This window comes from Neophocaena asiaeorientalis, unplaced genomic scaffold, assembly GCF_003031525.2.
Source record: "Neophocaena asiaeorientalis asiaeorientalis breed wild unplaced genomic scaffold, Neophocaena_asiaeorientalis_V1.1 scaffold240, whole genome shotgun sequence".
Taxonomy (NCBI): domain Eukaryota; kingdom Metazoa; phylum Chordata; class Mammalia; order Artiodactyla; family Phocoenidae; genus Neophocaena; species Neophocaena asiaeorientalis.
The window spans coordinates 759,986-780,942 of NW_020185331.1; the positions used below are offsets into that span (position 1 = coordinate 759,986).

The 20,957-nt window shown below is 34.4% G+C and overlaps 1 protein-coding gene across 4 annotated transcripts in view; it reads left to right on the top strand.

The window, feature by feature from the left end:
* The window catches only part of LCOR (ligand dependent nuclear receptor corepressor), a 131,613-nt gene that overhangs the window by 77,767 nt on the left and 32,889 nt on the right, over positions 1-20,957 (top strand). For 3 of the 4 annotated variants that reach the window (XM_024734947.1, XM_024734949.1, XM_024734948.1), the window contains 4 exons: positions 3,589-3,721; positions 8,196-8,483; positions 11,783-11,876; positions 14,450-18,391. In XM_024734947.1, coding sequence (XP_024590715.1) covers positions 3,589-3,721; positions 8,196-8,483; positions 11,783-11,876; positions 14,450-15,419 — 1,485 coding nt within the window. In that variant the 3' untranslated portion in view covers positions 15,420-18,391. Of the gene's footprint in view, positions 1-3,588; positions 3,722-8,195; positions 8,484-11,782; positions 11,877-14,449; positions 18,392-20,957 lie in introns of those variants that run through there. The other variant, XM_024734950.1, reaches the window with a different exon arrangement.

Sequence of the window (20,957 nt, forward strand, 5' to 3'; positions counted from 1 at the left end):
TGTTATGAAAACGGCATTTTCTCCCAGATGATCTGTGCATTCCCTGTCAAGACCCTAGCCAGTTTCTTTGCAGAAATTGACAAGTTGATCCTAAAATTCATATGAAAATTCAGGAGACCCTGAATAGCCAAAACAATCTTATAAAAGAATACATTGGCAGGACTCACACTTCCCAATTTCAAAACTTACTACAAAACTATAATGATCAACATAGTGTGTTACTGGCATAAGGACAGATGTATTGAGATCAATGGTACAGAACTGAGATCCAGAAGTAAAATTTATGGCCAGTGATTTTTCACAAAGGAAGTTGGACCCCGTCTTATACCATACAGAAAAATTTAGTTGAAATGGATTATAGATCCAAAAGTAAGTCCTAAAACGATAAAATTTTTAGAAAACATTGGAGTAAATCTTCACGACCATGGGTTAACCACTAGTTTTTTAGATACAATACCAAAAGCACAAATAACAAAGAAAAAATAGACAAATTGGAATTTATTAAAATTAAAACCTTTTTTGTACTTCTAAACAGTAGCATCAGTGAAGTGTTAAGAAAGCGTATGGACGGGAGAAAACATTTGCAAATTATATATCTGATAATGGACTTGTATCCAGAATAATATCAAGAATTCTTACAGCTCAACAATAAAAAGATAAATAGCCCAATTAAAAACTGGGCAAGGGCTTCCCTGGTGGCGCAGTGGTTGAGAGTCCGCCTGCCGATGCAGGGGACATGGATTTGTGCCCCGGTCCAGGAAGATCCCATGTGCCGCAGAGCGGCTAAGCCCGTGAGCCATGGCCGGCTGAGCCTGCGTGTCTGGAGCCTGTGCTTAGCAACGGGAGAGGCCACAACGGTGAGAGGCCTGCGTACCGCAAAAAAAAAAAAAAAAACTGGGTAAACTGTATGAGTATACATTTCTCTGAAGGAGATATTTGGCCAATAGCACACAAAAAGGTGCTTAACATCAGTAGTCATTAGGGAAATGCAAATCTAAATCATGAGATACCACTTCTCGTATATTAGGATGGTGTAATCAAAAAAATAACAAATGTTCATGAGTATGTAGAGAAATTGGAATCCTCATTGCTGTTGGGAATATAAAGTGGTGCAGCTACTTTGGAACATAGTTTGACACTTCCTCAAAATGGTAACATAGTTACCATATGATCCAGAAATTCCACTCCTAAGTATATATCCAAGAGAAATGAAAATATATATCCACAGAAGAACTTGTACACAGATATTAAAAGCAGTGTTATTCATATCACAGTAGACAAAAAGTAGGAACAACCCAAAAAAGTTCGTCAGCTGATGAATGGATAAAATGTTGTATATCCTTAGAACGGAATGTTATTTGGCAGTAAAAAGGAAGTAAATACTGATATATGTTACAACTTGGATGAACCTTGCAAATATTATTCTAGGAAAAAGAACTGAGTCACCAAAAAACCAAGTATTGTATAATTCCATTTATGTGAAATTTCCAGAATTAGTTAAGTCTTATAGAGACAGAAAATAATACAGTGGTTGACCAAGGTTGGGAGAATGAGGAGTGACTGTTACTGGGTGCAGGGTTCCCTTTTGGGATACAAAAATGTTCTAAAGTTAGATTATGGTGATGGTTCCACACTTATGTGAATATACTAAAAAAGCATTGACTTTACTTTAAATGGGTGAATTCTATGGTGTGTGTATTATATCTCAGTAAAACTGTTTAAAAACAAAATGAATAGATGTGACTGTAATTATTAGGAACCAACTAAAAGTAAGCTGTATATTTCAGAGTACAAGTTGATAAATTGGTGTTTGGTTCAATAAAGAATATGTAGCAACTGCCTTATTGAATGCTAGGTTAGTTGCCCTGTGTTGATTTAGGTTAGAAAGTAGCCTGAATGCTACATTAAACATAGTTTAAGTATAGATATTCTGTTCAAAGTCTGACCACACTGACTGAATGTAGGGCTAAGGACTTAAGTATAGTTGTGCCATGTAATGTCTGATTTTTGAAAATCAGTAAACAATGAAGTGGCATTAAAGTATAATGTAAATGAGGATTTTATCAAACTCTCTGTAATACCTGTTTCTGATACATTTTAAATGTTAAATCTGTATCAAACTTAGATTATTTTTTGTGATTCATTTTTAAAAGTTACTTTCTTAATAATTTCTTTAATCCATAGAAGAGAATGTTGGCAAATACAACTATAATAGAGGTTTGTGTAATGATTCATAACATTTAAAATATTTTGTTTAAAAAATTTTAAACTAATTATGTGGCAAACTTAATATGTCTTACATGGAAATGTTAAGGGATCACTGTTTTAATTTGAGTGTGCGAGAGTTCTTCATAGTGAACTATTTACAATATATAATTGATGCTGAATGTGTCTTTGCAAAATGCATATTTTGGTTGCACTGTTGACACAGTCCGGTGATGAGGAAATCATAGAAAACCAATTGCAGATATCATTGGGTGTATTTAAAATTTTTGAGGAAATCATTTGTGGATTGTAACATGCCTTCGGTATCTTGTTTACTTCCTTTTCATTGTGCCAAGGTATGTCCCATTTTCTTATTTAGAGCACTTTTAAGTTTTTCATGGTATAAGTAAATGCATGTGTTGATACATTGCGATGAAGAAAATTATATGCACTTGAACTCTTAAAAGATGTGCTTTTTCTTCATACTCTTATATTCTACCATCATAGTTTCCTGTTTGTTTATTAGCTACAAGGGTGGAAGTAAGTGTAAAGCTTTGTCAGCCTAGTCCAGTGCTCCTGCAGTCTGAGAGCATATTCTGGGAGTCGTCTAGTGCAGCATTTTGAAACTTTGTGATTAGGACACACATTTTTATATTGCAAACATATATATATATATATTTTTTTTTGCAAACATATATATATATAATTTTTATATTACAAACATATATATATAAAATTTTTACCCTTAAGATACTGAACTATTTAACTCTTATAATGCAGTGCATTGTTTTTCAGTTTTTTTCTTCTAGTGCTAGTTTTGACCTATTAATTTCACAACCCACTAAAGATTCGAAAGTTATCATTTATAAAATAGTACTCTAGGGACAGAATTAGGAATTCAGGTGCATTATTTTTGAGTTTTCCCTTTTAATGGCCCTTTAAAAATGTTTGTTTTGTGTCTAGAGAAAATATACTAGGAGGGCAAACATGATTCTCAAATGAGATTTGGTGTTTAAGATATCTTTTTATCTGAGTTGGGTTGTCTATAAACTGTTGCTGTAGTGTAATAAGAACCGATGTATTTGAATGCTCAAAGAAATTTTCCCTTTAGTAATTATAGTTCAATTAGAATTAACCTATAAATTTAAACAAAACTCATAATCAAAAAACATGGATAAAAACACCCAAGGCATATTTTTCTATTCATTTTGCTTTTGTACTTTTGTGGAGATAAATATTATCCTGAAGTTTTAAAATATTTTAATTGTATTAAAATGATTTGTCTTATCTGTTACTAACATTTGTCTTTGATTTTGGATCTGTGCTTTTGATATTGAATGGGGAAAGATTTTTGTGCAAATATTTCACCAAATATTTTTGCAGGGACACTTAGTCGGTCTGGATGAACCAGCTTCGGGAGCTGGGCAAGAAGCTCTGCTTAAACGAGAGCAAGCAAAAATCATTCGATTCGAGAGACAAGCAGAAGAGTTCCTCAATGCAGTCTTTTGTAGAAAAGGTTGGTTCCAGTGAAGAATGACATTTAGCATCTGCTTGTCTTATCTTAGTCTCCTTAATTTCAATGTCATTTTAAAAAAGCATTACCTTTAAAAACATTTTTCTTTATTGATAGTATATTTTCTAATTCTCTATATTCCTTTGGTCAAGTTAAATTTGGAATAAGGTGAGGCAACCCCTCTCCCTCCTTTTTGCTCTACAGTGATGGTGCCATGTAAGATTTAGTTAAATAATTCTTAAAATTGTTATGAAACTGTGAAAATTGTATGGTCTCAGTAGTTCTTTATTTTGTTAGACAAATTTTCTTACGTAAATAGTCACTGTTGGGAGTTCCCTGGTGGCCTAGTGGTTAGGAATCCAGGCTTCCACTGCCGTGGCCCAGGTTCATTCCCTGATCAGGGAACTGAGATCCTGCAAGCCACACAGAGCAGCCCAAAAAAAAAAAAAAAAAGTCACTGTTTTAGCCACTGATAATCATAAAGCAAACTGTAAAATTTTAGTAATTCCTCACTGAAATTTCATTTGGAGAAAAAAAAATACAAAACTTAATCTGAAAATTAGATTTGCAAACTTTTTTTCTCCTTGAATACAGCCTTGCTTTACTAAAAAAGTTTAAATTATTAAAATTAGAGAAATTCTTTCTAAATGAATTTGTATTCCTTAGTTATGCCATCCCTCTAGTTCCAAGATGGAGGTTACTATGATAGGCTCTAAAGAAGTTTTTTACAAACTTCTGATAATGCTGAATATCCTTATTTCATCTTCAGCAGACTCAGTGATTCCACTTTCTTTAATATTTCTTCACATGTTCTAGTTTACACCTCTCATTCCTTTGGAAATTCCCTTCTTCTTTCCGAAGTTTGAGGGGTGATTTTTGCCTGTACACTAGTTAAAAGTCTGATAATGCAGATTCTAATCAGTTGGTTACACTTGAAGACCAGCTGAGCTTTTGGTTAATGTGATCAATATTTTCAAAAGGGAGTATGAGGTGAAGTGACATGAAATTAAGGAATACATAAGATTTTTGTTTCCAGAGGCACTTTTTTTTCTTCTTCCATCAGATCCCCAGGTAAAATTAAATCTTTTAATACTTCTCACTTCTCTTTTAATATCCTCCAGTACGCTCTCACCTAAAGCTCCCAGCCAAGGCTTCCATGCTCACAATACCATTTCCATAAAGTACCCTGATTCCAAAGTTATGTTCAAAATGTTAGTTTTATGAACTTTTGATTATTTTATTAAAGTAACTCACATTTAACGTATAAACGACTGATAGATCAGTTCTTTCAGTTTATTCACTAAATAAAATATTTTTCCAGCTTCTCTGCTACTCCTCTCCTTTAGGATGTTTACTGAGTCATGGGTCTAATGCTGCAGGAAAATGCATTATCTGAAAAGAGGAACTCCTCTTCCTAATTTACATGGAGGAAGCAGTTGTCATCCACTCTTTGCTTAGAGGGAGTTAATGAGGTTAATCACAAGCAGATAGATGAAGAGAATTCTAACCTGCTTCTCTACTAGTCCCATCCCTTTGTCATGTAGGTATAACTTAGGTTAAAATTCTTGTAAATTTTCTTATTTAGAAATTTAATTTGGGGCACATACCCTTTTGGAGAGGAATTCTTACCTTGGAATCAGTCTTGAGAGATGAGAATCCTCTGAAATTGTATGTAAAGTTAAGTTTGTATATTTGTCTGTCTACTGGCATATGATGCCCAGAAAAAGAACTATTGCTTTGCAGTTGGAAGTTTCCCCTTTATGTATTAATATTGTTATTTTTAGATATTTTATTAATCCTCTTGGAAATGTCTCAAAGATGGGCATTAGTAGTCTTCAAATTAATACCAAAAATGTTAAGTATTCAGAGATAACAGGCAGTTTAATCTGAGGAGAATATTTTGTTTTTAATAAATAATTCAGGTATTTGGATTTAGTCCTTTGTTTCCAAGTATTGCAAATTGTATGTTTTAAAGAATGGAGTATGAACAGGTAATATATAGCTAGGTAGAAACATTAGATGCAAATAAAAGTAGGCTTTTGTGGTATGGACTCTATAATAAATTCCAGTTTAAGAACAATAAACCTTCTACAGCTGTCATAATCATTTCTTTTCAGCTTGCTTTGTCAGTTGTCTCAGAAAATTTGACACTTTCCTAAAACTTAGGTTTACATTTTAAAAACATAACAGGTGGCTATGATGTAGCATTCACATGTTTTTCTGTAGTTTTAACTTTGACCTGATTTGTTGTTTTTATTTGACTCAATTGTGCACGTTCCCCTAAGCATGGCTAGGTTTATAGACATTGTGTTTTAAGTAAATGAAAGAATGAAATGTGTTCAAGAAACTTTCAAAAGACATAGAAATTCAGATGGCAGAGATGTCATCAATTCATAAACATGAATTGTTTCTTGATTATATTAGTTATTCAATAAAGAGGCAAAATATGCTGCAGGCACTTAAAGCTCAAAGGTAGCAATTTATGGTCTTTATCCTAAAATCTTTGACTCTTTACAAGTCTCTGTAATATTTATTAATCTAGTTAAACACAGACATCTCATAAATTACTTCATTTTGCTTCCTACTTGGAAGCTTTCTTTATTATATATTACCCAACTTTTCAGAGGATACAAAGATACAATAACGTTAAAACATTAAATTATATACAGTCATTCAGAGGATTGTATGCTGTGCAAGAAAAAAATGGATCTTAAATAGAAAGAAATATTGATAAGAAAACCCGGTGGGTAGAGAGATTGAAAAAAGCACTGTATGGCTAAAAGTGTTTATTAAAACATTTAAGGAACCATTGTCAGTGATTGTAGTAACTTCTGAACCTTACCTAGTTGAATACCTTTATCCTTAAACCATCTAGCATGCTCATAGTCTCTATTTATAGAGAGGAAACTTAAGGTTAAAAATCCTTCTTAATAGAACAGAAATGTTATTATTGGTAGAGCAAACCTCGTTAAACTCCAGAGAATTAAATAAATTTTATGACTATCTTCTGATCCTGAATATTGTCCTTCAGAAAAAAAAATTGTTCTTGGGAGTCCTGTGTGATTTTAATGTGTTTGTTTTTTGTGGTGATTTTAGATATTAATAGCTATTAGTCAGTTTTGCTGACTAAATCAAAGTTCCTTACAGCTCCAAAATATTATAGGTAAAGTAATTGACTTTCTATGGTTAATCTTTAAAAGAGCAAGGAAACTCAGGTTTTCTGAGACCCATCTTCTAAAGCCTAGGAAGTGTGGGAAGGAAGTATAAAGGTCACGGGTGGAACATTTTAATCAAGGGTCTGCCACTAGCCATCTGTACAAATTTGAAGAGGCCACTTACTCTTTAGATCACATTTGTCTCATTTATTGTTTTTTTAAAGAACTATTTGTTGATTGCTTTGATTGATCCATTTATTACTCAACTAATATGAATGTATACTTTACACCAAGATTAGGTGCTGAGTATACAGGAGTAAACAAACATAATCTCTGCTTTTCTCAAAAAGCGTTTAGTCTCCCTGATAGTGTGTTAATGAGAGAGATGTGATGGTAATGTATTTACACAAAACATTTTCCATCTTATTTTACTTTCAAGGACCCTTCCAGTGCTGAAAGTTTTATGAGTTAATGAATTCATATGGTCTTTATTTTTAAATTAACATTGATTAGAAATTGATAATTTAGATGTTTATTTTATTGCTTCCCTATCTGTTGTGTTCAATGGTTGGTAGAGTGTAAAGAACTTATGAAAAATACATGGTCTTAGGCTTTTGAGATTTGGCATTTAAACTCAGTGCAGAGGATCTAAAAGTGTGGTCCCCTGACCAGCAGTATCTAGAAACTTGTTAGAAATGCCAGTTCCTGAGCTCACTCTAGAACTGCTGAATCAGTAACTCTGGAGATAGGACCCAGCAATCTGTTTTTACAGGCCCTCAAAGTGATTTTGATGAATATTAAAGTGTGACAACTATTGCCCTAGCCGATCATGAATCTTAATATTATCTCCTTTATAATCTTGATATGCCTTCAGTCTTTTAGCAGAAAGTAAATTAAGCCTCATGAACTGAGCATTCCATTCCTCAATTATATAGGAAGCTATGGTTGAGGAAAGATCTAGGGGACACCAGATGTAATCTATAGGTGGTAAACAGGGGAGTAATTATTTCATTTAAAAAGGGTTTTGGGATTTCTGTATCAGGTAAGTGATTCTTGCCCATAAGATATACTATTGGTTATCCCTTTATTTGACTTCATAATCGGGGGTGGGGGTGGTGTTTAGAAATAATTTTATTAAAATTTTATTTTTAAAAATCTGCAACTTTTATAAGCCTGGAGATTAAAAATATAACTCTAAGAGGGAATACTATTTTTAGGATATTGCATTTTAAGAAAAAAAAAAATGAAATTTTGTTTGCTTGAAAGCTGTCTCTTTTTAGTACATTGTCCCACTTTAAAAGTAAATAAATCTTTGTTTACAGACAGTCCCTGGGTCTCCGACCCCAATATTCCCCTAGTGGCCCGTGAGATCATGCAGCGAATGATCCAACAATTTGCTGCTGAATATACCTCAAAAAATAGCTCTACTCAGGACCCCAGCCAGCCCAATAGCACAAAGAACCAAAGCCTGCTGAAAGCATCTCCAGTCACCACCTCTCCCACGGCTGCAACTACTCAGAACCCTGTGCTCAGCAAACTTCTCATGGCTGACCAAGACTCACCTCTGGACCTTACTGTCAGAAAGTCTCAGTCAGAACCTAGCGAACAAGGTATGGTTTGATGTCAAGATCTCCTCTGTCCAATTAGAGTACTTTTAATTTGGGGAGAAAAAAAAGTATTGGCAAGTAGGGCACCAGAAGCAATAATAGGATAAACTAATGTGACTTTTAAATTATTCCTGACTCTGCAATGATAGAGAAGAAGTATAAATTGGCTACTTTACCCATCAGTAGTTTGTAGTCATGATTGATGTACCACCCAGAAAGTTAGGTGGTTACAGCTGTTACTTGATATTTGTAGAAGTAGTTCACACTTTCCCAAGCATTGTCATATCCATTGTTTTTAAAACCCCTTTGAAAAATTAACTTTTCCCCCTTTCCATCAATGTTTAGGATTAGCACCTATCTGAGAAATAAATGTATCTTGTCAGATAGAAGTTATATTCTGCAGATGAGATCATGAGGCAAAAATATGTGTTATTTGCATTTAAAAAAAAGAAACTCATGAGGTTAGAAATATTGAGAAAACAGTAGACACACTCCAGGTTGTTATCTGTATTCAGTATTTTATAAATACACACACATACATACATATACTGTATTATAAACTAATTAGAGTATTTTCAAAAGGTAATCTGTTGGTGAGGATCCTAATTAAGTGAAGAGGTTAAGAGGGTGTCAATTTTGCATAGCAGATATTTCTTGAGTCTTTGAAAAGTTACTCTCTTAAGTAAATTAAATATCCGTGTTGATTTGTGATCTCATTTTACCTTTAATTTCACAAAGATGAAGTGAGCATTTCAACTCTGCCACTGTTTGAACCACTACAAATTGTAAATTGGTGATATCTAGTACTGAGATTTTATTGCCATAGAAATCTCATAAAAGTGTGGATTTATTGGCGAGAAACACATGTTTATTTTGCAAAGTAAATAAGTTTAATTCTTCGAAGAACCTCTTTGAAAGAACTTTATTTTGCTTATTTTAAGTTGTTTATGAAGGAATGACACTTAATGGACTGGCTTTAGTTGCTTATCAAAGGATATTTTTCTAAATAGCTTTCCTTTGCCTTCTTTCTCTTTGTGTGTAGTGAGCAGCAATCAAGATCTCTTAAGTTCTGAGAGATTTCCTAGCAGGAGACCTCCTAGACCTCCTAGTTGTACCTTTGGTTACCGTGTTTGTAAAGTTGTTCTTTTCTATTTTATTGAGGATTGTTTTCTTTACCACAGATTGGTAACTTTCATTAAAAATCTGTTTGCTCTAAATATTGCATTACAAGCTTCAGGTTTACAATAGAATGACAGCATAGAGGTTGTATCTAAAGTATTAATAATGGAGATTAACAGTACAAAAATACAAAGTGGTCTAAGTTCTTAAGGTTAGTGTTATGCTTGAGAGGTATGTTGTGTTGATGGCATGCTCTTACCAAGAGAAATTTGGACTAGATGATAGGATTATAGTATATAAACCTTAAATGAAACAAAAGTTTTAAAAGTATATCTCCTAATGAATTTTAATGTGTTTTCAACTTAAATCACAATATTTCCAGTGGTAGATTTAAAATATGTTGCCTATAATATGATTAGACAGACTGAAAATAGTACTGTCTTTGGGAATATTTTAAGCAGTGCATTTGCTTGTTAGGTATCTAATTGGGTTAGATGGCTAATGGGATACTTGGTTCTATAAGATTACGTTTTTAGAAATATTAGTGACTCTAAAGGACAACACTTACTGTGTATGAGTTGTGGGCTTTTCTTGGTTTATAAACTCAGTTGCATATTTATTTCTAACTGCCTGAAATAGGGAGTTACAGTGTCCTCAGATACAAGTCCCAAGTGGGTTCTATATTGGGGTGATTTTTAACATACCTAGATAGCAGGCATCTCTGCTGGCCAGCTGAAAATCAGAGGCATTGAGTATTATCTTTCTTCTCTGTTAATTTTGGACAGAATGGCAGCTTTAAAAGTTATTCACTAACACATATATATGGAATTTAAGGGGAAAAAAATGTCATGAAGAACCTAGGGGTAAGACAGGAATAAAGACGCAGACCTACTAGAGAACGGACTTGAGGATATGGGGAGGGGGAAGGGTGAGCTTTGACAGGGCGAGAGAGAGTCATGGACATATACACAATAACAAACGTAGTAAGGTAGATAGCTAGGGGGAAGCAGCCGCAAGGCACAGGGATATTAGCTCGGTGCTTTGTGACAGCCTGGAGGGGTGGGATAGGGAGAGTGGGAGGGAGGGAGACGCAAGAGGGAAGACATATGGGAACATATGTATATGTATAACTGATTCGCTTTGTTATAAAGCAGAAACTAACACACCATTGTAAAGCAATTATACCCCAATAAAGATGTTTAAAAAAAAACAAAAACAAAAAACAAAACAAAACAAAAAAAGTTATTCAGACTGAGTTTTCTTTTCTAGACATGTCTATGAGGGGAAAAACGTCTTTGGGGGAGAATAAAGTCTTCTAATTTTATGTTCTAATAACATGAATTTGTGATTTGGTCTAGCATCAGTAAAAGAAAAAAATGGTTATCCCCCGAGGCTCCCGTCAGTATCAAGACTGTTTCATTCTTCTTTCTTTCCTTAAACTTTGCTCATCAATTTATAATAGCTTATTCATTGAAAAACCTTGCCTTTATTAAATATCAGCAAGTAAATTTTGAATCTCTGCTGATTTTTCCCAAAAGATTGACTCCAAATACACAAGTTTTGCAGATGTGTCCGAAGAGTGATTAGGATACATGCAAATTATAAACAGTTAACAACTGGTTCATCTTACATATTATTTTGTACCGTTATATATGTTTACTATAACCATATAAACCTGTTTTTAAAATGACTTTTGTATATAAATTTTTCCAAATCTAACTTTTATATACTCCTGGTGTTTCAGGTAGACTTAGCTCTTGAGAAATTTGGTTTTATAATTCATATGACATTGTGGCATTAAACTCATATACTTTGATCAAGGTAAATCTAGAAAATGACATCTCATAGTTCGATTGCAGAACCTCATACTGTGTAAACTGCTATTTCTAATATCTCACTATATCTTAACATATTTAGTGTTAATGCTTTACCTTTTCTTTTGCCCTATTAATGAAATATTTAACCCTTGGATATATGAGATACAACAAACTTAGCTAAATTTATGTCACTTCGGGAGGAAAAATATCCTGATTCTATTAATAAATTGGTTTTGTAACTCAAAATATATGGCTAGTTTTATCTGTTTAGTTGACTAAGCCTACTGCTTTGACATTTTTAGCCTATTCAGTTCATATTTGCTCCCAGTTTTTAATATCCTCAGGTGTTTCTTTGTATCTCTACAGACGGTGTACTTGATCTATCCACTAAGAAAAGTCCATGTGCAGGCAGCACTTCCCTGAGCCATTCTCCAGGTTGCTCCAGTACTCAAGGGAACGGGTAAGGGAAAATATTTGTGGCCTTCCACAGTTTTATAGGGGACAGTTTATCAAAGATTGATGCCAATCTCCCCTGTATGTTTTAAAACTTGATCCTTTAGAATAACACTGTTATAGGTGAGCCTTTAGTAAAATTACTTTTAGTCTATCAATCAAGTAAAAGCACAATCTGAAATCTAGAATTGGCAAATATAGATCAGTTTTGCCAGTTTAGTACAAACAGTAAATAATCAGGAATATGGCAAGAATGTCTTTGGACTTTTTGTTGTTGAGTGTTTGGGAGTGTGAAACCCAACCTAAATAATTCCAGAGTTCGCATGTGAAGGCAGTATTCTGTGTGCTGAGGTCGGTGAATGAAAATTGGGCTCCAATATTTAACTTGGTATCTCTAATGATTGGAGTATGGGGGCTGTTCGTTTTTTTCTGGTTTGGTTTGGTTTGGTTTGGTTTGGTTTGATTTGGTTTGTTGATTTGAACTGCAGTTTTAATTCTGTGTGGCAGTTCAGAAAATAATTGTGTGTATTTTTTGTTTTTAATTAGATAAGACCGGTTTTGGATGTTGATAGATAACCATCTTAGGCTGCCAAGACATTATTACATGCTCAGTTTTGATAGCGATTAGCAGACTAAAGTGAATTTTCTGACCACCTAGTTTTATGATGTAAGAATTGTCTAATTTTCCCTCTGTGTGTACATAGTAGCTATTTTAAATGGTCAGGTATTAATGAAGATGCTTAGATGCCATATTGGGAAGGCATTTCCATAAAACTGTGTTGTGACCAAAAATAAGCTTCATCTAAATATGAAACATAACTTTGGTAAGTTAGTTAATATTTAGGTTTATTTAACTTTTAGAATATCAACATGGGGAAGATGTTTAGATACCAAAGGAGTAAGCAGACTTGCTAAATGGACTAACCTTTTTCAACTTATTCTTAATTACCTTCAAATTGAAGGATTCCTTTACTGACTTCCGAAATGCTCCCTTTATTTTCTCTAAAATTTCATCATCTTCCTTTTTCTCTCCTTTATTCAGTCTAAAAATAACATTAATTTAATCCATTTTGCATAGTTTACTAACCATTTTTTTCTTAAGCCCTTTTTTTCACTGTAGTTCATACTAAATATAGATCTAAGTCATCATGGTCCCAAATCATTTGGTTCCATTTATATGTCAAAAAACTTGAGTTATGTAATTAAGGACACATGTAAGAGAAGCCTAAGTGCTGTTTGCATAAATGCATCCCTTGCTTAAGATTCACTTTAAACTTGGCCACCAGGTCTATGTATTATATTGTTGAAATTGCTGTGTTTGTCCCTCTGAATGGAAAGTAAATGTTTTGATTGTGGTAGTGTTTTCTGGAAGACAAAAGCACCGGCAGTACTGCCCATCTTTTAGCTGAATTGTTATATGTTATTTACTGGTAACGTCAGAGTCCCTGTAGACTTTTGGAGAATATAGCTGGTTTACCATTATTTCTGCAAAGTTCCACTTTTGTGCCTAGTTAATGTAATTATTCCCCTTAGGCATACTTTACCCGTTGCCAGTTTTATCATTGATAATCTTTCTCTATTGTAAAAACGAAAGCCTTATGAATTAACTTTGTGTAAGTAGTTGATTTTTTTAAACATTATTTGAAAGCTGTCCACTTAAAATTTTAAAATTAATGTTTGTTATTTTAAGAAGAAGGGGTTTTTTTAACTAAAGAAAAATGCTAAAAAATTGTTTATATACCTCTGACAATAATTACTTTGAGTAGACTTTAAGGAACAAAGTTTTGGGGGAAATAAAGGGTAGTTTCTTTAAAGCTTGAATTATTTCAAATGGAAAATCAGTGGTACTCATGTATCTGCAACTAATGGTGTTTTAAAATGAAGAAGTGTGGTAAGTTATAATTCGATGGGTATTTTGTTTTGTTTTGATTTGGGGTTTCCCCCCATGGGGCTGGTAGCCATGGTTTTTTTTCCCAAGCAAAATAAGAAATGTCATTTGGAATTGTTTGATTTTTTGATAAGAACATCAACTTGTTTGTGGGATAAATGAGCAATTATCTGTGGGTTCCACCAATGTAAATTGTTCCAGTTTTATAGCTGGTTGTCATGAATGTTGAATTATGTTGCATTAAAATAAATTATTTGGCTTACTCTTTTATTACTGTACTTGTTTAGTGGTAACGTCACGTTGGTAACACAATTCTTTGTAGATCTACGGAGACTTGATGATTACTTTGTAATTAATAATTAAGGTGCTATTTTCAGACAGTTGCGCGAAACTTTTTCTCCGAATATTTGTGAACCCAACCAGAGACCAGCTGACAGGTTTAATTTTTCTTTGCCCAAAAGCTCTTGGTTTTTTTTCTTTTTGTTTTTTTGTTTTTTGTTTTTGTTTTTGTTTTTGTGAACAAGTTTAAAACTAACTGCCGAGACCATTTTTTTTAAATTTTAGAGAAAATAAATAAATAACACAAAGTGATGTTACCCAAGCAAGGCCTTCTAATAAAGGAGTGGTCCCCTCACCCATCCCTCCCTACCTGTGCAAGTCCTGCTCACATCAGTTTCCTTCCATCCAATTAGGCGACCTGGGAGACCCAGCCAGTACCGCCCAGACGGACTTCGGAGTGGTGATGGGGTACCTCCAAGAAGCTTACAGGATGGAACCAGGGAAGGTTTTGGACACTCCACATCACTCAAAGTTCCACTGGCTCGATCCCTGCAGATTAGTGAAGAACTACTGAGCAGAAACCAATTGTCCACAGCTGCCAGCCTTGGACCATCTGGATTACAGAATCATGGACAGCACTTAATATTATCCAGGGAAGCCTCTTGGGCAAAACCACATTATGAGTTCAACCTCAGCCGTATGAAGTTCAGGGGAAATGGCGCACTCAACAACATCAGTGACCTTCCTTTTCTTGCAGAAAACTCTGCCTTTCCAAAAATGGCACTTCAAGCAAAACAAGATGGGAAAAAGGATGTGAGCCATTCATCTCCTGTAGATTTAAAGATACCACAAGTTCGAGGAATGGATCTTTCTTGGGAAAATCGCACTGGTGATCAGTACAGCTATAGCTCTTTGGTAATGGGTTCACAAACGGAGAGCGCGCTTAGTAAAAAATTAAGGGCTATTCTTCCAAAACAAAATAGAAAAAGCATGTTAGATGCTGGACCCGATTCTTGGGGCTCAGATGCTGAGCAGTCTACCTCTGGACAGCCATATCCCACATCGGATCAAGAAGGAGATCCTGGCTCCAAGCAGCCTCGGAAGAAAAGAGGGCGTTACAGACAGTACAACAGTGAGATACTGGAGGAAGCAATCTCAGTGGTTATGAGTGGAAAAATGAGTGTTTCCAAAGCTCAGAGTATTTATGGGATTCCCCACAGTACACTGGAGTACAAAGTAAAGGAGAGGCTGGGCACTTTGAAAAACCCTCCAAAGAAAAAGATGAAGTTAATGAGGTCGGAGGGGCCAGATGTTTCTGTAAAGATTGAATTAGATCCCCAGGGAGAGGCAGCACAAAGTGCAAATGAATCAAAAAATGAGTAGGAATACTGTAGAGTGCCAATTACTGTACAAACTGGGTGAGCACTACTGCATTGTTCAGCTGTCATTGCTTGCACCTAACTTCATTTACTGTGACACTTGTTTCTTTGCAGATTTTGCATTGACTTGTGTGTACAGGGGTGAAAGGTGCATTCTGAATGTTGCATATTTTAAAATTTTCGTGTGCAGTATGGCTCGGGATATTGTTTGGCCTTTTGCATGTTTCTCTACAAAAGAGAATTGAGTTACCTCACAGAGAACAGATACATGGAAGTGGACTCCTTGCCTGTAGAGCCTGCATGCTTTTCTTTTTTTTTTCTTAAGTTATATTTGCCTTTATTTAAAAGAAAAGAAAAAAGCCCCCTTTTAGAGACCACCTCTGTCATATTGGGAGCTTTATCATTGCAAATTGGAAAGCCATCTTATAAAATTATTCACATTTTTTTTCTTCTGAGATTCAACTAATTTAAGGGTTAAACTAAAGAAACTAAGAACAATGAACTTTTGAATTTAAGAAATTTGGCTATTCAATGATAAATAATTATTTGGGTCAACTAATATTTTATGATTTCCTTCTCACTATTAAGTTTACTTAACAAATTAGCAATCTGTTTAGTGCTCACCCAGAGGGGGGAAGGAGGTGGAAAATGTGCACACACTACCTTCAAAAATGCTTCAATTACGTTGTAACACTACCTTTGCTGTGATTTCATTTGGGATTTTCTAAGGGTAGAATTTGGTCTCACCAACAAGTGAGGATATAGCCTTATCTCATGGAGGACGAGCTCCGTTCTTACTCAGGAGCAGTCAGGGTACATTACATAAAACAATAGAGGATGCCTCATTTTAGCAAATTAAGTTTCTTTGTATTCTTAAATCCTTTTACAGATTTGATCATGTGCTAACTAACAACTAAATGTCAGTTGCAGCAACTATTTTAAAATATTTAAGATCTGTTTATTGGGGGATGGGAGGAATGGGGGGAAATGTGTGTGAGTAATTATAATATTGCAAAAGTGGTATCTAGATTTTACAGCCTCAGTAATCTGCTCAAATATCCACATAAGTGAAGAATCCATGTTTGTGGTGAGAGAAAGAACACAACCCCAAGGTAACCTAAAATGATTTAGGTTGCATTTCAGTTCTAACAATAATTCAATCAGAAGTCGAGCTGCTTAGCAATTCCTTTTTAACTAATTCATAGATACTAGTACAAGGGACAGGGGTTTTTTTTTAGTTTCATTTGTTGCTTTGAACTCTTTTTTTCTTTTTTTTGGCATCCTACATACTATCCCCTTCTTAACTTTTCCTGATATTTAGCTGACTTTTATGGTTGTTTAGCACACAGTTCAGGACCTTTCAGATTGTGTTTTGTATAAGCACTCCTTAAAGAACACCTAAGGTTTTTTTTGAGATGGGCTTTTAAAATTACAGTGATACGGTTTGGAACATTTATTTTCTACAACTTTTTTGCAAGAATAACAGGTAAATAAAGCCCATGAAATTTAATTTTGCATTGTGACCAAATTAAAATTACTCTTTGTGCAAAACAAAATCCACCCCACATACACCCTATATTCTAATCTGCTGAGAAAGGTGGTCAGCCCCTTCTAAATGCTTAACCAAAAACAAACAAAAAAATCACTGGAGTTTTTGTGTAAAGTAAAATCAAAACTTGGAGCGTTAAATTGAGGTTGATGATTTCTGATGGATACTAACAGTTTGAGAAGTAGGTCCAGATATTCCCAAGGCATAAAGTCTTGCCTGGAAACTTTGGAGCAGTTAATTAGGTTAAGGATAGTTTTCCCTCAGCAACCTGTGTGTTCAAAGGTTAGGCACACCATTGCTGTTATTAAAATACACACATTCTTGACATAGCCTGGGCTTGGGTTCCTCTTTTGGTTTGGTTATTTTGTGTAGCAGTTTAATCAGTGGATGACTGAGCCTGTTTCCTCTTAGCTTTCTAGTCTTCTCAACAGAAAAAGCAGTTTGGGTTCAGAGCAGTGTATGACTCTGCAGTATTTTCTAGCCTAGCTGGAAGTTGCAATAAAAAATACTTAATGAAATGTATGGTTTTCATCTGCAGTTGAAGGAAGTTGTAGAAATTTTGCTGAAAGCAAAGGACTAAGCTTATGAAGGAACACCTCCTTTGTTCCACACTCGATTTGTCACACACAGTTAATTGCAGCCATGGTACCTTTTTGCATGATGTTTGGGGGTATTCGGTAGCCCAAGATTGCTGCAAAAAGGTCCTTTGAGCAATTAATTTGTGCTTGTTTTTATCCCCTCAGAAAGGCATCATTAAAGGCCCATTTAAAAATCTGGCCCTAAAAGTTCAACTTTTGTAGAGTTTTACTGTTCAGAGAGGTTTTAATCCTATGTGGTAGTCGCTAAAGTGATGTATGAGTTGAGTTATGTAAATTTTGTCATTGTAGTGTACATGGAGTGATCATTTTACTAACATAAATATTTTCTATGTGTGTTTCAGTGGATGACAATCGAGCAGCAGAAGAATGGTGTGCCTACCCTTTAATGCTGCAGTTTAAATAAGAGAACTTGTATTGTGTCATTTCAGATTGTAGGCTGAGAGTTGTAAATAGTGAAAATTTGAGTACTTCTATTATTTGTTTTGGTTAGAAAGTGAATTTAAAAAACAAACCAAACTCTAAACTTTCTCAGATTAAAAGTCCTGAGACCTGAAGATTGTAATATTCATGTCTGTGAAGCTTTTAAACATTACACTTGAGATCAGTCATGACTTGATATTCAGGTAAATTTTCTTTTCCAAGAAGCTTTTGAATATTTCCTCCAAAGGTCGGTCGGTCTCTCTCTTTCTTTTTGAGTGTAGATTATTTTAAAGCACTAATTGCATTACACTGGTAACTGCAATATAAAATAGCCATTATTGTTTTGTGAAGCATGGTTGAAATTAGATAGTGGTCCCTTTTAAATTTCATGAGCCTCTCCAAAAAAAAAAAAAAAAAAAAAAAAAAAAAAAAAAAAAAAAAAAAAAAAAAAAAAAAATTAAAAAAATACAGAAAGCTGCTGAATATTTCAAAAGATATATATTTTACCTTATTGTAGGTTTTGTAAAGTTAGTTTGTAATATTCAGGTGCACTTTTAATGTTAAATTTTGTGTTCAGAGTTCCATTATACCATGTGTTTCTTGGATGTGGCTCATCATGTGGCTGGCTGTCATGTCAGTCTTGGTGCCGCAGTGATCCCGTAATATTTGGTTTCCCTCTTGATTTGCCACTATTCTGTATTGGCACTTTCAGTGTAGATATTCTAGTTTGGGAACATCCTCATAAATGTGTAATAGAGATTGGTCTATTCGCATGCTTAATTTCTGCTAATCAGAGTTTTGCATGGCCCAAATAACAGCTGACCATTTTTATGGTATGGGAAAGTATAGTTCACAGCTATCTTTGTCACAAAAGCCTTTTCTCCTTTCATTTTTCAGTAGGCGGATGATGACATTACTCCAACTATATGATATGACTCAAAATAATATTAGGAGATAATGTATTTAAAATCAACTCCTACATTTTTTTATGAGAGAACGTAGAGTAGATAAGCTATGGCACTATAAAATCAAAAACACTAATTCCGTGGAAGGATATCTAGTTGGTATTTTTATCATTAGCTTTTGAAACAGTCATCAAGCTTGACAGTAATGTATTATATTACTTTGTTTAGTAGGCTTACAGGTGACTGAACTGTGTTTGTGATGAGCTATACACTTTATTCTGTTCCCCAAATACCATGAAGGACAAGGTCTCTCTTTCAGGAAAAATAATTTATATTTGTGTATAATACTTTTTAATGTTAAGTTTGTTGTTATTCTGAAGTTTAGATGTTGCTTGATAAACCTTTGCTGCAGCAGATCATGGATATGAGTAAGGCTTTGTGTGATAATAGGGGTCCTTAAGTGAAGTTAATTACTGTTCAGTTCTGGTGAGCAAGCTCAACAAGTGTGAAGTGTGTATTAGCTTTATTTGGTACACTTTTACTTTACAATATTGAAGTGCTTTTAGAACTCTGGTTATCTTATATAAACCATTACCTCAACCAATTGGCATTTCCATTCCCCAACATTTTACCTGAGCTATATATAATATGAGCTATATGGGATCAGATAGTAAAACAGTAAGGCACAATGAGAAGTTTAGTTCCCAATTTTCTGGAGAGAACTCTAAATTAAACTAAGAATGACTACCTGCAAAGGCCCATATCATAACTACCTTCTGTCATTAGGCAGTACGTAGCAGCCTTGGAGCTGCTAGTGAGCTATGTGTTCTCCCCCTGCCCCCAAGTAAGCACATGGTGCGAGGCTGGGTTCTAAGCCTTTGTGAGTCTCTTATATTTCATTGACCCACAATAGTGAAGCTTGGATTCAGTTATTTTTATAAAACAAATATTGAGGCAGCCCAATGTCAGAACCTGAAATTATTTTGAGTAGTTACAGCAGATATGACAGCTCAGTGTCATTTTCTTAACAGCTATTATCCCTGTAGATTTAATTTTGAAGCTACATATTTTTGCTTTTGAAATTATTCTTTCTTTAACTAAATGCCAGAGGTTGTTTTCATGTGAACCATCCTTTTCTGATATGTATATATTCAGGTTGCTGTCATTGGTGATGGAATATGGCAATAGACTGAATTGTTCCACTTAGTCTTTTATAGGAGACATTAAAAGTTACAGGTTAAATTTTGACCTTCATGAAGATATCAAAGATTGTTTTCCTTGTTACCTTTCCATTATAATTAGGTCTTCATTAATACTACGGTCAAGCCAGTGTTATTAAACGTAATGGCTTTAACCAGACAGCCCATTTGGAAACTTTATTAAGCTATATAGGGATTTTTTTTTTAATCTAATTGCTTTCAAGCTCTACTGAAAAGGAAAAAAGTATAATCGTGGTACAAGGAATGCAGACCTCCAAAGTCTTCTTAGGTTTTTTTTGGATACATTCTGTCCTTGAGACTTAAGTAGGATTTGTGAACATGGTGACTGAAGGGAAAATAGAGGAAATTCTTTGCATATTCTCTGTCTCTTATTCCCAAATAAACTCCCAGTTGCCTTTTAAAGAAGCAGACATTATCCCTGTAGCTGTGTGCCCTAAGTGTTATGAAGGAGATTGGAGGAGGGAGTTGGGAAGTAGGATGGGGAAAGTATGTAGATCAGGAAAAGCTAAAGATTCTGCCCTACAATACTAAAAATGAGTTGCAGGATAGATAACATGGTAAAGTTGGGCCACCTTCATTTGATAGTCAGAAAAATCTTTTAGAGTGTTTGAAAAGTGAGAATAAAGGCAAATTAATGTTGGCTTGACAATAAAATATGAGTTAATTCTGAAACTATTAGGAGGATAATTTTAAGGTTTCCAGTTCATTTATAGCTATATCAATAAAAGCCGAAAAGCAAGCACTTTTAGTTAATCATAAATTTATTGGATGTAGCAAATATTATAATCATAATATTTAATCCTTATTGTTTGAATATGGAATTAAACTCTTTACTCCATCTTGAACTGT